The 12,839-nt window shown below is 41.0% G+C and overlaps 1 protein-coding gene across 6 annotated transcripts in view; it reads right to left on the reverse strand.

Moving 5' to 3' along the window:
• BMAL1 (basic helix-loop-helix ARNT like 1) overlaps positions 1-12,839 on the reverse strand; it is a 47,889-nt gene that overhangs the window by 19,181 nt on the left and 15,869 nt on the right. For all 6 annotated transcript variants that reach the window (XM_063397894.1, XM_063397897.1, XM_063397892.1 and 3 more), the window contains exons 2-4: positions 3,891-4,014; positions 3,037-3,184; positions 194-214 (exon numbers count right to left, since the gene is read on the reverse strand). In XM_063397894.1, coding sequence (XP_063253964.1) covers positions 194-214; positions 3,037-3,176 — 161 coding nt within the window. In that variant the 5' untranslated portion in view covers positions 3,177-3,184; positions 3,891-4,014. The remainder of the gene's footprint in view (positions 1-193; positions 215-3,036; positions 3,185-3,890; positions 4,015-12,839) is intronic.

Here is a 12,839-nt window from a genome sequence, read left to right on the forward strand (position 1 = left end):
GACAAGATAATTAGGAAGAGAATGTTTTGATTTATGTAAATCTGTAGAAGTGTGCTTAAGTGGATATTCCTAGGCCTGCTCATTCTGGTTTAATTTCTACCCGTGAATTTTAAGTCTATGGAAGCAAAAGGCAGGGAAAAACCACTGGGCATCTTTTTCAAGCAAGACCAATTACTAAAATATTTATACTTACTCAAAAGGAAAGCCATCGAGTCTGAAAAGAAAGAAAAAGAAAGTACACCATATATAGGAAATCAGAACAATGTCTTACATTTTCTGCTGAAATTCTCAAGCTAATTCATATTCTATTTGAAAGGAAGAGCACAATGAAAACAAGACAATAGCACTGAGCATTTTCTAAAGAAACAAGCTTGTTCAAATTGAGCTACTTTCTGAAAGAATAATTCTGCTTTTGAAGCAAAGAGAGCATAGTTCATTACATTTAACGTGAAAAACTAATAAAATAACTAACCTAAATTATGTTACGCAAATCATTGAGATATTGTTTCATCTTCAGAAAGGAAAGATCTGTGCTTTACGCATGTTGTCCTTGTGGTTAGATAAATGGGATTTCAGAGGATTCTAAGGCCAGAAATAAAACATAAAAATAAAAATAAAGTATCCCAATTTTCTCAGTTTTTGATTCTTGCCCAGCAGGACTGATGCACGTTTTGCTTTAGTCTAAAGTTCCAAGCTGAACTTTATACAGACTTTCTCATATCACAAGGAAATTAAACAGAATTTCTACATGCAAGCTAACTGCTGGCATCACTTCAAGATTGTAAAGTGACCTGAAATGCCAGTGAGCTTTACCATGATAAGAGGCTATGTTTTATAAAAGCCTTATGAAAACGTCTTCTCATCTCAGCCAATAACATACTAGTTATTCCTGTTCAATACTGGACACGAGCCCTCTTAAAAATGGACATGGCAGCCTTTCATCTATTATTCACTGCACTCTTAGATCAATTATCTTTTATGATCAGTTTTAAAATAGTATTAATAATAATGCTAGATGTTTTCTTCATCTCCCAATCTGCACACCTGAGTTATTGGCTTAGCCACTGACTCCTGACGCTCACAATTTAACAGCCCTTGTGACAACACCTTTAGCTCTGGGATATTTATGTGTAAAAATCCCCAGAAAGCAAAGCCTAGAAGAGGTACAAGGTAAGTCATCAATGCATCAAGGTAGTTTGTTTTCTCATCATGTAATATTTCAATTGAAAGCATTACTCCCAAGAAAAGAAATTTACTGTTTGTAGTCCTGTGCATGAAGTCTTGGACAACAGCATTTGACCAGCCCCTGCTGAAAACAGCAATAAACTAGGCAGGAATTTTCCTGGAGGAGTTGCAGCAGAAAGAACTAAAAAGCTGTTGTGGAGAGCTGGAAGAGCAGCTGATGACTCCTCTTGCTTGTACTCAAGAGGTGAACCAAGAACCACACTGAAACACTGCTTCTGCTTCCCTGATATGTGAAGCATCAAACTGGACACTTGGATAATTTATAAATAGAATGAAATAAATATCATAAATATAATAAAATCATTAACAGGTAGCAGAAGTTGAACAGTAGCATTTCTGAACATTTTCCCACACATACACATATAAGGAGGGATCAAGGTAGTCTACCTTACATTCTGCTTTGCAAGAGGAACGTTTAATATTCACCAATTACTTTGTAACACCAAATGAACTGTGGTATGACTACATAATAAGTAGTGGTAGGTAGTGTATGACTACAAAATAAGTAAATTTATTTTACTAAGGATTCAAGGAGATGGTTTTCACACATTTTAAAAAATGCACACTAAACCTAAAGGGCAGAATGATAACTTACAAGAACAATCTGTCTTTTGGAAAAGAGGACTTAAATAATGCTTCCTACCCAGAGGAATAAAAATGGAGAAATCTTACTAGAGAAATTGGTAGGATTGAGGCTGTTCACTCAATTTTGTAGCAGTCAATTCAACTAGAGGGACACATGAGCTTTTCAGGGAGAGCAAAGGCAGTTCAGAGAGGTATTTAAAGTTCTGTGCATAAGTTCTCCTAAAAAAGACTCTAATCCTTAATTGTGAAGCTCAGGGTGGATTAAAAACTCTGTCCCTCTTCGTACAAAGAGCTGCCAACAATCCAAAGGCCCCCAGCAATAAACTCTGTGCTAAGTTACATAAAAATGGACTCTGTGGCTGGATGAATAATGGATGTGGCCACTCACAAGTTCCCCTGCAGCCACACTCTGTAATGTTACAAAGCAGAGGAGCCCTGCACAGGCACTTGCAGTTAAGTGGGTTGCTCTTGGTGCTCCCAGTGCAGGAGACATTACAGGTCTGGGAGTTTGGCAAACTCTGCTGTGCCCTTCTCTGCTCTAAAGCAGAGGTGGGGGTGGTTCCTGCTTGAGAACCACCACAAGATTAAACCTGCTGGGTAAAAGAAAGACAGCTCTAATACCTCAAACCAGAGACTACTCAGATTCATATTCAAATGAGAGGTCAAAATAGCTTCATCACGCAAAGGCTGGCAGCACACTGATAGGAAGTGACTAAATAGGCAAAGAATAGGTAAGGAAAAGGAACTACTCCTAGTTTTACTTCCATTTTTCAACAAATTTATTATCTTCCCCCTCTGTTAATCAGACACTGTATTTCCTATGTAAACAGTCAATATAATCAGCCTTCAACATTGTACATTTCATCTAATTAGTGCTAATTCCACTCCCTCATCAGCCAGAAGATTTCTCCTCAGCCTTACCCCATGTGATAGCCCTCAGTTCTAGCTGCACTGAAATGACAGCTTTATTTTTATTATTTTTATTATTTTTATTATTTTTATTATTTTTATTATTTTTATTATTATTAAATAATGAACTTGCCTCTTAGTGCATAGTAGCTTTTTTCTTTATTAAAACCTTTAAAGCAGGTTGTAAAAAAGAGGTTATTTAAAACCTGCTATAAATATTTCTATACTCTTCCCCACTGTATTGTTGTGTTACCACCTCCTTTTAGCAGTGCTAAATCAAGAGAAATTCCAACTTACTGATAATCTGTTGAGCTTCCCTTTCTTTTCCTATTACAGTCCATTCCTGAAGTGCTAAGGGAACTGGAGATCAAGTCAGCAGGGTCTGGTGACATAAAGTCACTAATTGTAGAAGATATGTCCATCCTTTGGTCTGCCATTGGACTGTCTAACATTAGGGAAGAAATAAAAAACAACCCCCCAACCAAAAAAACATGGCATTAATATAATTAATAGTAATTAATATAAGAAGACACATATTTTTAACCAAAAAAGTTATCTCAAACTTAGCATTCTTAGGAAACAGCAACAGTTTCTATTTTTTCCTCTTGCTGTAAAAATAAGAGGTAATTTCTCCTTTTGCAGTTACTGCTGTGTGGGATATTGCACACAAACTATCACCATTCTCAAAACATATTATGTAACACAGTTGTTTTTAAAGATTTGTCAGAATGATCTTGAACTAAACCAGGTTTAGGCTTACCTGGCCAGCCAATTGCTTTTACCTAACAGGAATATTTCTGACAGGGAACACTTGTTTTAGTGTGTCTCTGCATTTGAAGATCATATTAAAGTTCACAAACTTTTAAAGTTCTATTTCCACATTCAGAAATTCAGAATTCAGAACATTCCCACAGAAATAAACACCTCTGCACAGCAGACTCCACAAACAGAAATTTATAACCCAATGGTGAGCTAACAAGTCTAGTTAAAGGTACAAATGAATCTAATTGGCTTTTCAATCCTCTAGACTGCAAATAATTCAAATCTTCCCTATTTAATCCTCTAGACTGCAAATAATTACACTGTTGGAAGAAACCCCGTGAAAAGTTTCCAGCTAAGCAGCATCAGCTGTAAAAGAGAAGAGTTTTTACCTGAAGGCCTGCCTTGGAAGCCTAAATCCACTTGGGCAAAGATGATGATGCTCAGCCCAAAGCCGCTGATAACCTTAGAACTCTTCCATGCCTCATGTTCTGTTGGTCAAATACTTTCAAAAACCTGAATGGGAGGAAAACCAGCAAGGTTAAAAAAAACCTTAAAAACAATTGGTTTGGACACAATTTACAAAAGCAAGAGATGTTTCAAACTCAGGGATCAAAACCTCATTTCCTTACAAAGTGTAGAAGCTTTATCCATCCATCCAAAGGGTTAGCCTGTTGTGCTCCTCCAATGGACCAAGCTTTGGGCAGAAGGAATCTCTGGCACCACCTCCCTGAGGGCTCTTTTCACCATCCTCTGGTGTTTGCACAAACCCCTCTGCTCACAGTGGTCACACAATGACCATCATGAGCACGTTTGCTGTCAGATGCTGCCAGAGTGAGTTAAATTGCTGTCACAGAGCAAAGGGCAGGCTTACCCTTCACTCCTGACTTACTCTAAGGGTGGAACTAAGTTTGGGCTTGGCTTATTGTTTTGTTTTCCACTGTAACAGCAACTGGCATCTTCAAAGGACAGGGGTTAAACATGGTTTTATTCTGCAGGCTTCAAGAGTTATATTAAATCCACATCCCAAATGACAACTCAAGCCCTCAAATGTGTCTCCCAACTATACTACAAATATGGGGATGCCCTTCCCTTCCACACTGCTGTCACAAAAAAGTTTTTCAGCAAAACTTACTATGAAAGATTTAGAAACTGTTCTACATCTTCCTCCTGCAAGAAAACTTCCCAAGTCCATTGGACACACAGTTTTCTGGCTGATGCACCTGTGAGCATCCTGGCTGCCTTCCCAACCTGTGACAGCAGCAGAACTTCCCATGTCCACAGAACAAGCAGCTCCCATGACACTCTCAGAAGTTTACAATTCAAACAAAAAATATCCTGTCAACATGATCACATTACAACCAGTTCTGCTGAAGCACATTTGTAGATATAAGTTATTGGTCTCAAAAATTCCGAAGTTATTTGTTATAATTTTCTTCAGCTCTGGCAGAGCAGCAAATTCAGAATTTCACAAGCTTCAATTATCTAAATTTCTGGTCCTAGCAGTGTACAGCCAGGCAAGTCACTGTCTTAGTACCCCCAACTTCTGAACACAGGATCACTGTTGTTCCAGCAGCAGAGCACCCAAACTGTTGCTGAGGGCTCACTGTCACCCAACAACTCCTCTGTGGTCCTTTCCCAAATAAATCAACCCCTTTTCCATTTCTGAGAATGTGTGGATGTACTGGTAGAGGCACATCAAGAGGCCAGCTGGCACCAGAACTGCCCAAAGCTAAATTAGTACAAATTTCAGTCAAATTATGAAATGCCCTTGAATCCATAAGCACATTTATTTTGCAAGGTTTTCATTCAAGCCACAGCTATTTGTAGGTCAGGCCCTACTGTCTCCCTCTGCCAGCCTCTTCCCAGTTGCCTGCTTTGTCTCTCTTACCCCCAGCAGCCCAACAGCAGCAGACTCGATGGTGTTACTGTGGTGGATGAGGCTGCTGCATCTCAATTTACCAGTAAAACCAGTCACTGGCCATTTCTCCGTGCTTGGTTCAGACCCAAACCCATCATCTTCAGTCTCAGCTGATGAGCAGAAATTAGTTATAGCTAAACTCAGTGTGTTTCTGAACACCTCTCTCTGTGAGGGTGCTGGCTGAAGTCACATTTTACTGCATTACGTAATTTCATGGACCACCTATGATGACCTCACACAGAAGGCTGGGATGAGCTGGAATGAGCAAAGGAAAAAAGAGAGCAGAGGAAAAAGAGTTTGTAAGTTTACCACAGTCCTCTCTCTTTAAGAATGCCTGCAACAGTCAGCATTTTAGCTTCAGAACTTGAACACTGCACAAGTCACCATGCACTAATGCAAAAAACCAAATTGTTGCTCAACTCAAACAAAAATTTCCTATCAGTTTTATAGAAAAAAATCTTGAAATCAAGTATCCATTCAGCTGTGTTATTTTATACCTGTCCATATTTGATAGTTTCAAAGCTGTTATTTAAAGTGTCTTGACCATTTAAGCAGAAAAAAATACACATAAAGACCAGAATTCTCAATTTATTTTTCAGTCAGCTTTTTCTCTACCACATCCCAAATGCTCAACCAGTCCTAACAATCACAGTCCTACATTTTAGCATTACAGGAGTTAAAAACCATGCATGTCTCTTGAAATGAGTTTTAAAGTTAAGAAGATGTCAACTCAATGATCAGAGCAAAAATCAGCATGCCCCACTAAATAGGGAACAGTTCAGAGAAATGTTTTTTCACAAGGCTTTGTTAAAATTCTAGGAAATTGAATATTTTTTTCTGTCTTTTCAGCCTCCATCTGCTGGATGTTCAATGCTTTAAAAAAAGTCTCTCTGAGAAGGAACACAAAAGCTACACATATATATAAGCAAAGTTCAAATCTTCCATTTATGATGCCAAATCTGTTGCCAAAGTACTCCAAGGATTCACTTGAAAAAAATGCCAGGGAGTCTTCTTCCTGATTGAATTCTCTGACAGAGGAGAATCAAATGATATTTTGTCACTGTATCCAAGACACTTTGTCTCTACAGCCTGTTTGGGACTACTTCCTTGGGATTCCCCTTCCTTGCATTCCCTCTTTCTCTGATCCCCTGAAACAAGGCTAATGAGACAGCAAAAAGCAATCTTCCTGTTCGTCCCTTAGGAAAAAAGTGAGATGACATGTAACCAGCTTAATCATGCAGCAAAGCTGATCACGAGTACACAAACACCTCTGAGCAAATCAAGGTCACAGTTAAAGTAGGTCAACTCCATGAGCCAGGCACCCACCCAGAGTCGGGACCTCTTTCCACAAGCCCCATCAGCTCTGGCTGCCCCCCAGGCAAGAGGCAGCCGTGGGTTTATTCTGAAAAAAAGGCAATTCATAACTTTATGAATCACGAGTGTCTCGTATCTCAGAAGCGCAATTTCGCAATGACAGAGGAAAGCCGTGGTGTGGTTTCCTGAAGAAGTCATTGAAAAGATACTCATTGTCCCTATGGGTAATGACTGAACCAAAAACAGCTCCAGAAAGGAAATCATCCACTTCCCCTCGCAGCAGCACTCCATTGCTGGAGTTAAGTGTCACAGCACAAGCTGGTACAAAACCAAAAATGAGGTTATTTATCTTCCCTAGCAGCAGTCTGCTGCTGCTGGAGGCTCCCGGCACACTTGCACTCGGTGGTGGGGAGATTTCAGCTCAGGGATGATTTCAAGATGCAGACTGATGCCTTAAGTTTTAGCTTTCGTATTTTCCAGATTCTGTACTTCATTAGTATATAACTCTGAACTTCATATAAAGTGTTAGCAAGTTCTCCTCACAGTTTAGTTAGGCAAAACAATCCTTTTCCAGCCCCAGAACCAAGGACACTGTTGCAGCTTCAGGCCCAAAAAGTGCAAACAACAGGGAACTGAGGAGAGCAGTCTGGGAGGATGGGACTTCATTACCTGAAGCTGTAGCTGGACAATTAACCCCAAAATGTAAATGGACCAAAACTTATAAAAGTGTGAAAACTCGTGATCCATCTTGGGTGTAGCCTTGGCCAGGCTCCTGTACTGCCCAAGGTGTATCCTTTGGAAGCATTTTTAATAAATATCTACTTTATTCCCTTAACACTGCCCACTCTGTTCTAGGTGGCCTCTCAAGGCATCAGTTTTTGGTGAACTCTGCCACGACAGCAAGGCATCAACACCAGCATCCATGGGCTGAATGCTGCAAGTAACAACCAGCTCCTACATCAGAACTTTTACTATGGAATACTCCACAGGAATCACAGGAAGATCTTTGAGGTACAGCAGGGTAGTTTCCTCTGCCCTCAGTACTTAAGGAATACTTAAATCCAAATACTTCCTATCTTCCCAATATATTGATACTCTTTGGTTTCAATGGCTCCCTAATGCTATTTGCAAGCACTCTGCACTCCCAGAAGACAAAAAGCCCTGTGGCTTCCCCTCATGTGCAGATGCATCTCACCACACTCTGGTGCAAAGAAGGGATTTCACTCTGGTTTGTTTGTTGAGGTCACCCTTTTACCACGGGGTCCTCAACATGTCGACCCGCCCCTGGCAGCCTGTGATTCACATCTGAGTTTTGGAACTCCTCCTGACATCAGCAGCTCATGTTTTGACCCTGACCACACAGATAAACAATTTTGACATGGAGGGGAAAAAGTCTCCAATAAACAGAAAAAACCTCCATGTGCAGTTTCTCAGTAGATCAATCTGTCCAGGTACACTCCCACACCAAAAGCATCTGTTCATCAGTAGAGTCTCTGAGAAAAGGTCACATCATGGCACCACCTCATCACAGCTTTCCAGACTCTCACAGGGGCGATGGAGACACAGAACAATGCATTTTATCTTGTCCACAGAACACTGAGACTTCCAGATCAAGAGGGGTCTTGGACCCTATCTCTCCTTGTTTATGAGGGACAGTACCCAAAATCTTTCCTTCCAGCTATTTTAAAAATGGACTTCACAGTTGTCTTCTCTCTGCCTCTGCCTCAAAACCAAGTGTCAGTGCCAACTAAAATAACTTTCTTCTGCACAGGGGATCTCAAAACTACACCCAGAACACAGAAGTGTCTCAGCAGTGCTCAGGAAACGGGAAGGATCACTTCCCTCAGCCTGCTGGCAGCACAACTCCTGATGCAATCCAGGAGGCTCTTGGCCTTCTTTGCTGCAGGGGCACCCTTGCTGGCTCATGAACCATCAATATCCTTTCTGCCAAGCTCTTTTCCAGCTGTTCAGTCGCTAATCTGTACTGAGACATGGGGTTTTGCCTCTCCAGGTGCAGGACTTGGCATTTCCCTTTGCCAACTTCCTAAATTTCTTTATAATATTTTTGGTGACCCTTTTCTCTGGTCTGGAGAGATCCCCCTGCTTGTGAGCACACTCACATGGTGTCTCAGACACTCCTCCTGCAGGTTTGCATTTGTCTCCTGCTTGACGTATGAAGTTTCAGGCAGCATAGAAGGAAAGGAAGACAGGCTGGTTCTGCAAAGAGGACTTCAACAGAATTAAACAACCTCCAAAAGTCCTAGCTCATGCTCTTCTCTCAGGGAAGCAGATAAATATGCGTTTCAAGGGGATGCAGTCACATGGGAAGGCCTTATGGAAAGAAGTGTGGATCACCTTCAAAGCAGAAAAGGAAAAATGGATCAAAACCAAAGCCAAGCCATGTCACTTCTAGGAATCAAACCTGTTTAGACCAGCTGTGCTATGGATGAAGCATTTCCCTCCTTAACAGGGGACTGGGATATACCTGTAGTGATAGAGCTCAAGGTCTGGCTCACAGCTCTACAGAACAGCCACTGGAGACATCATCAGAACCAGCATCCTGACAGCCAGCTGACCCTCAGCCTCACGAGATTCCATTTCCACTCACATCTCAAGAGTGTCTGCCTCTCTACCTACTCACTGAATCCCAGCTGCAAGAGTGTTTCAACAAAGCTTGCTAGTTTGCAACCATTACTGAAAGCTTGATCTAGTATAAGCTCCTCGTCAGCCAAGATTAGACTCTTTGAGCCCTTATTCTTTGAAGTGAGCTTATGCTGCCCTGTTTGCATATTTCATTCTGGGCAGCCATCAAAAGGAACCATCACAAGGGAACTAATCAGGCCCTTGTGAAAAGGTGGTGATGCACACTCTTGGAAATCAGTACTAACATGCTGCTGTTACCAAAGGAATTTGGCCTGCTTCAATAATCAATCTGCCAGCACATGCACTCCTCAGGTTCCAAGAAACTGCTTCCACAGGGAAAACAGAAAGGGACCTGCCTTTCCTGGATGGCCAGATTTGAAGGGATTTATGAAACCTCTACACGTGAAACAAACTGTGCCTCTCTACAGGCTACTGGATCCAAGAGGTACTGGTCCTCACATCACCAGATACTGGGTATAGCTCCCAGTGCTGCAGGAATTCCTAAACCCAGCACACAGAATGAGACTGAACCAGACAACTTCAGCTGTCTCCACTGAGAGCAGGAACCACTGAATTCTGCCTCAGAGCTCTGCAAACTCTGGGTGTTACTGGGTGCCTCATGACATTTTACAGACACACTGAGATCACCACAGATATTCTAGGAACACATGTTCATGTTCCACCTCAAATGTCAACAGGGATGCATTAAGGAGGGTTTTACCAAAAAACTGTAGCTGCCACACAACATCTGTAAGCTAAAAGCTGATCTCCTACAAAGAGTAAAGAAAGTTATACTAACAATTACACCCAGCTCTAAGTGCCAATGGAAGATCCACTCTCAATCAGCACAATCCTTTGCATGCCTTTGGGCATCCTTGGATTTCAACAGGTCCTGCTGTTCTAAAACATCCAGACTGATTTCACTGGAAAGGGATACAGCCATTATTCCATAAAATGGAATAAAAATCAGTCACTGAGAAATTCAGGCTGCTTGTAGAAAAAGGACTGAGCCCAACGTCAGAAGTGTTTTAATTATTTAAACCAAAGACTTTAAAACAATGCTTCAGAAATGTTGTTCAGCACAGCACCCCAGAATTTCTGTAATGTAAGTTAAGGAACAAAATAAATTAAAAATAGGGTCCACTAATGTTAAATGTTGGTAAAGTAAGTTCACAAAATCTGTGTCAGGATGTGATATTTAATATGCATTTATTCCAATCCTTCAGAAGATTTTGTGCATGTGTGTGAAGAAGCAAGGTATTGTATTTTCAAGACTTGGGAGAATGATAAGACTTAAAATTAAAAGACAACAGAAACTAAGTCCTTTGTGGCAGTTATTTCAATCTACTCATTTGACATCAAAATCAATTGTTCTTTTAGTAATGACAAGAGTTAAAAGAAACAAACTCAGGCCAAACAAATGAAATCTACTCCCTCAATTACTACAATCTCAACTTATCTGAAGTCTTGAGTTTCCCAGCCAGGTCCAGCCTCTATTGTGTGAGGGACATACCGTTTCACACCCACTGAATGCACTCCCTGTTCACCAACCCTAAGCCAGCCAAGGGATTTGAAGAGGGTGGGAGGCAGAGCAGGGTGTGTGAAACACAGGAAAATCCATCCAACCACGTGGGTAAATCAATTATCCAACATTAATGGGCTTCAAGGAAAAACCTAATCAAAGTTGATTTCTTTAATAGCTTATGTACTTTCAGCATGCTTTGATCACAAACACACACCCAAACCCACAAAAGAACAAAAACCTTCTCAAACTGAGGAGGCAGTGGTTCTGTGAAGTCTCCCAAGTTGTACACATTACTTCTGATCTGTCAACAACAGAAGATGCAATGTAGAGTTGACTTCAAAGCCAAAATTTTTAGAAGATTAGAATTTTCTCTGTAAAAGGACTGTACACAACCTGGAGTGACATTTCTGGTGCAGGAGAAGCACACAAGATAACAAGTAGGTAAGCTACTTAACTCACTCCCCATGTTATACAAACAGTGGGAATTTACAATCAGTGCCTCTGTAACTCATGGCTGGGAATGCCTCTTTTTTGCACTTGCAGTCCAAGACAGGCAGCTTTTTGATTCAGGATTTCATCCAACTCCTAAATATGAGCACCAATTTACAGCAGATATTTCAGATACAGGTCTTAAAGACTTAATTAGCCAAACAGAACAAGTAAGTTTCATACTGTTAAATGCATAACTTCTAATCTAGAGATGATGAATACAGCCCAACTGTACACTGGAAGTATTATTATGGCTGTGATATGATCTGGGCAAATTTAATTTCCTTGCTGCAGCTCAGTGAAGCTTGTGGATCCTCACAACCCAGTAAATAATCTTCCTGTAGTTCATAATCTCAGAAGTTGTCCTTCAGTGGCAGGAAGGCAAAATTCTCTCGGAAATTCAAAGAAATGTGTCTTTTAAATGAAACAGCAGCCTAGCAGAACACTTCCTCATTTATGTCAAAAGCAGAATTTTATCCTGTGATCAGTGACTTGGCACACCATGGAACCCCTTCCAGGGCGTTTTCCTCAAGCCCAGAACTACTGCTCGTACTTTAATACCTCTTGTAATAGGATCTCTTGACTTTAACATTTCAAGTGAGCACAAGATTTAACTCAAGTCACTCTTCTCACTGGCACAGCACTACCTCAGTCCTCTATTAGTTACTCCAGCTTCCAGCCACCAAGCCCTTCTGGGCTTTTGTCAGATCCTCGTTTTCTTCCCTCCCCTTACTGTGGCATTGTAGGCATCCAAAGCAGACAATACATTCAAGACATGGCATGAATAATACTACCCAAGTAATATTTTCTCACTTGACCTTTAAAGTTTATGCATTATGGGAAGTTAGTCATTTTTCAGCTGAATAGATCGAACCACTACTCACTTCTTTTAGCCTCCAAAGTGCATCTATCAAGGTGAAAATCCTAGTTTTCTTTTGAGTTGAACTACCTAGTCCAAATACTTTTAGAATATTGCACAGGGCTGTTTTCCAGTCATATTATTATTACAACAAACCCAAACACATTTGGCACACGCGAGACCTTTCATTCAGAGATCTATTGCCAAACTGCAGCTAAACACTTTATATCTTCAGGGAACAAAGCTTTGGAACGAGAGGGCAAAAATATCACCAGAAGGAGCAAAGACAGGTGGTTCTATTTATAGCTGAAACGTTCATTTCCAGTTTTTGCATATTCCCTCTGGTCCTGCTGGATTTCATCGCTGGCTGGAAGAAGCCACCCCTGCTCTCAGCACTCTGCCAGCCTGACAAAGCAAAGCCAACAGGCTGTCACTTTCTCTTCCATCCTAAAGTAAGCCCTGGGAAAAGGAAGAGACTCTCACCCTGCCTGGAACCGAGCTGGGGTATTCCTCACTCTGGCTGCCTCTCTACCATTTCCTCTAGCTCACACATCCTCAACAGGTTCATTTTTCCCCACTGGGCTCTTACA

Source organism: Prinia subflava, chromosome 5 (genome assembly GCF_021018805.1).
Source record: "Prinia subflava isolate CZ2003 ecotype Zambia chromosome 5, Cam_Psub_1.2, whole genome shotgun sequence".
In the NCBI taxonomy this organism is placed as follows: domain Eukaryota; kingdom Metazoa; phylum Chordata; class Aves; order Passeriformes; family Cisticolidae; genus Prinia; species Prinia subflava.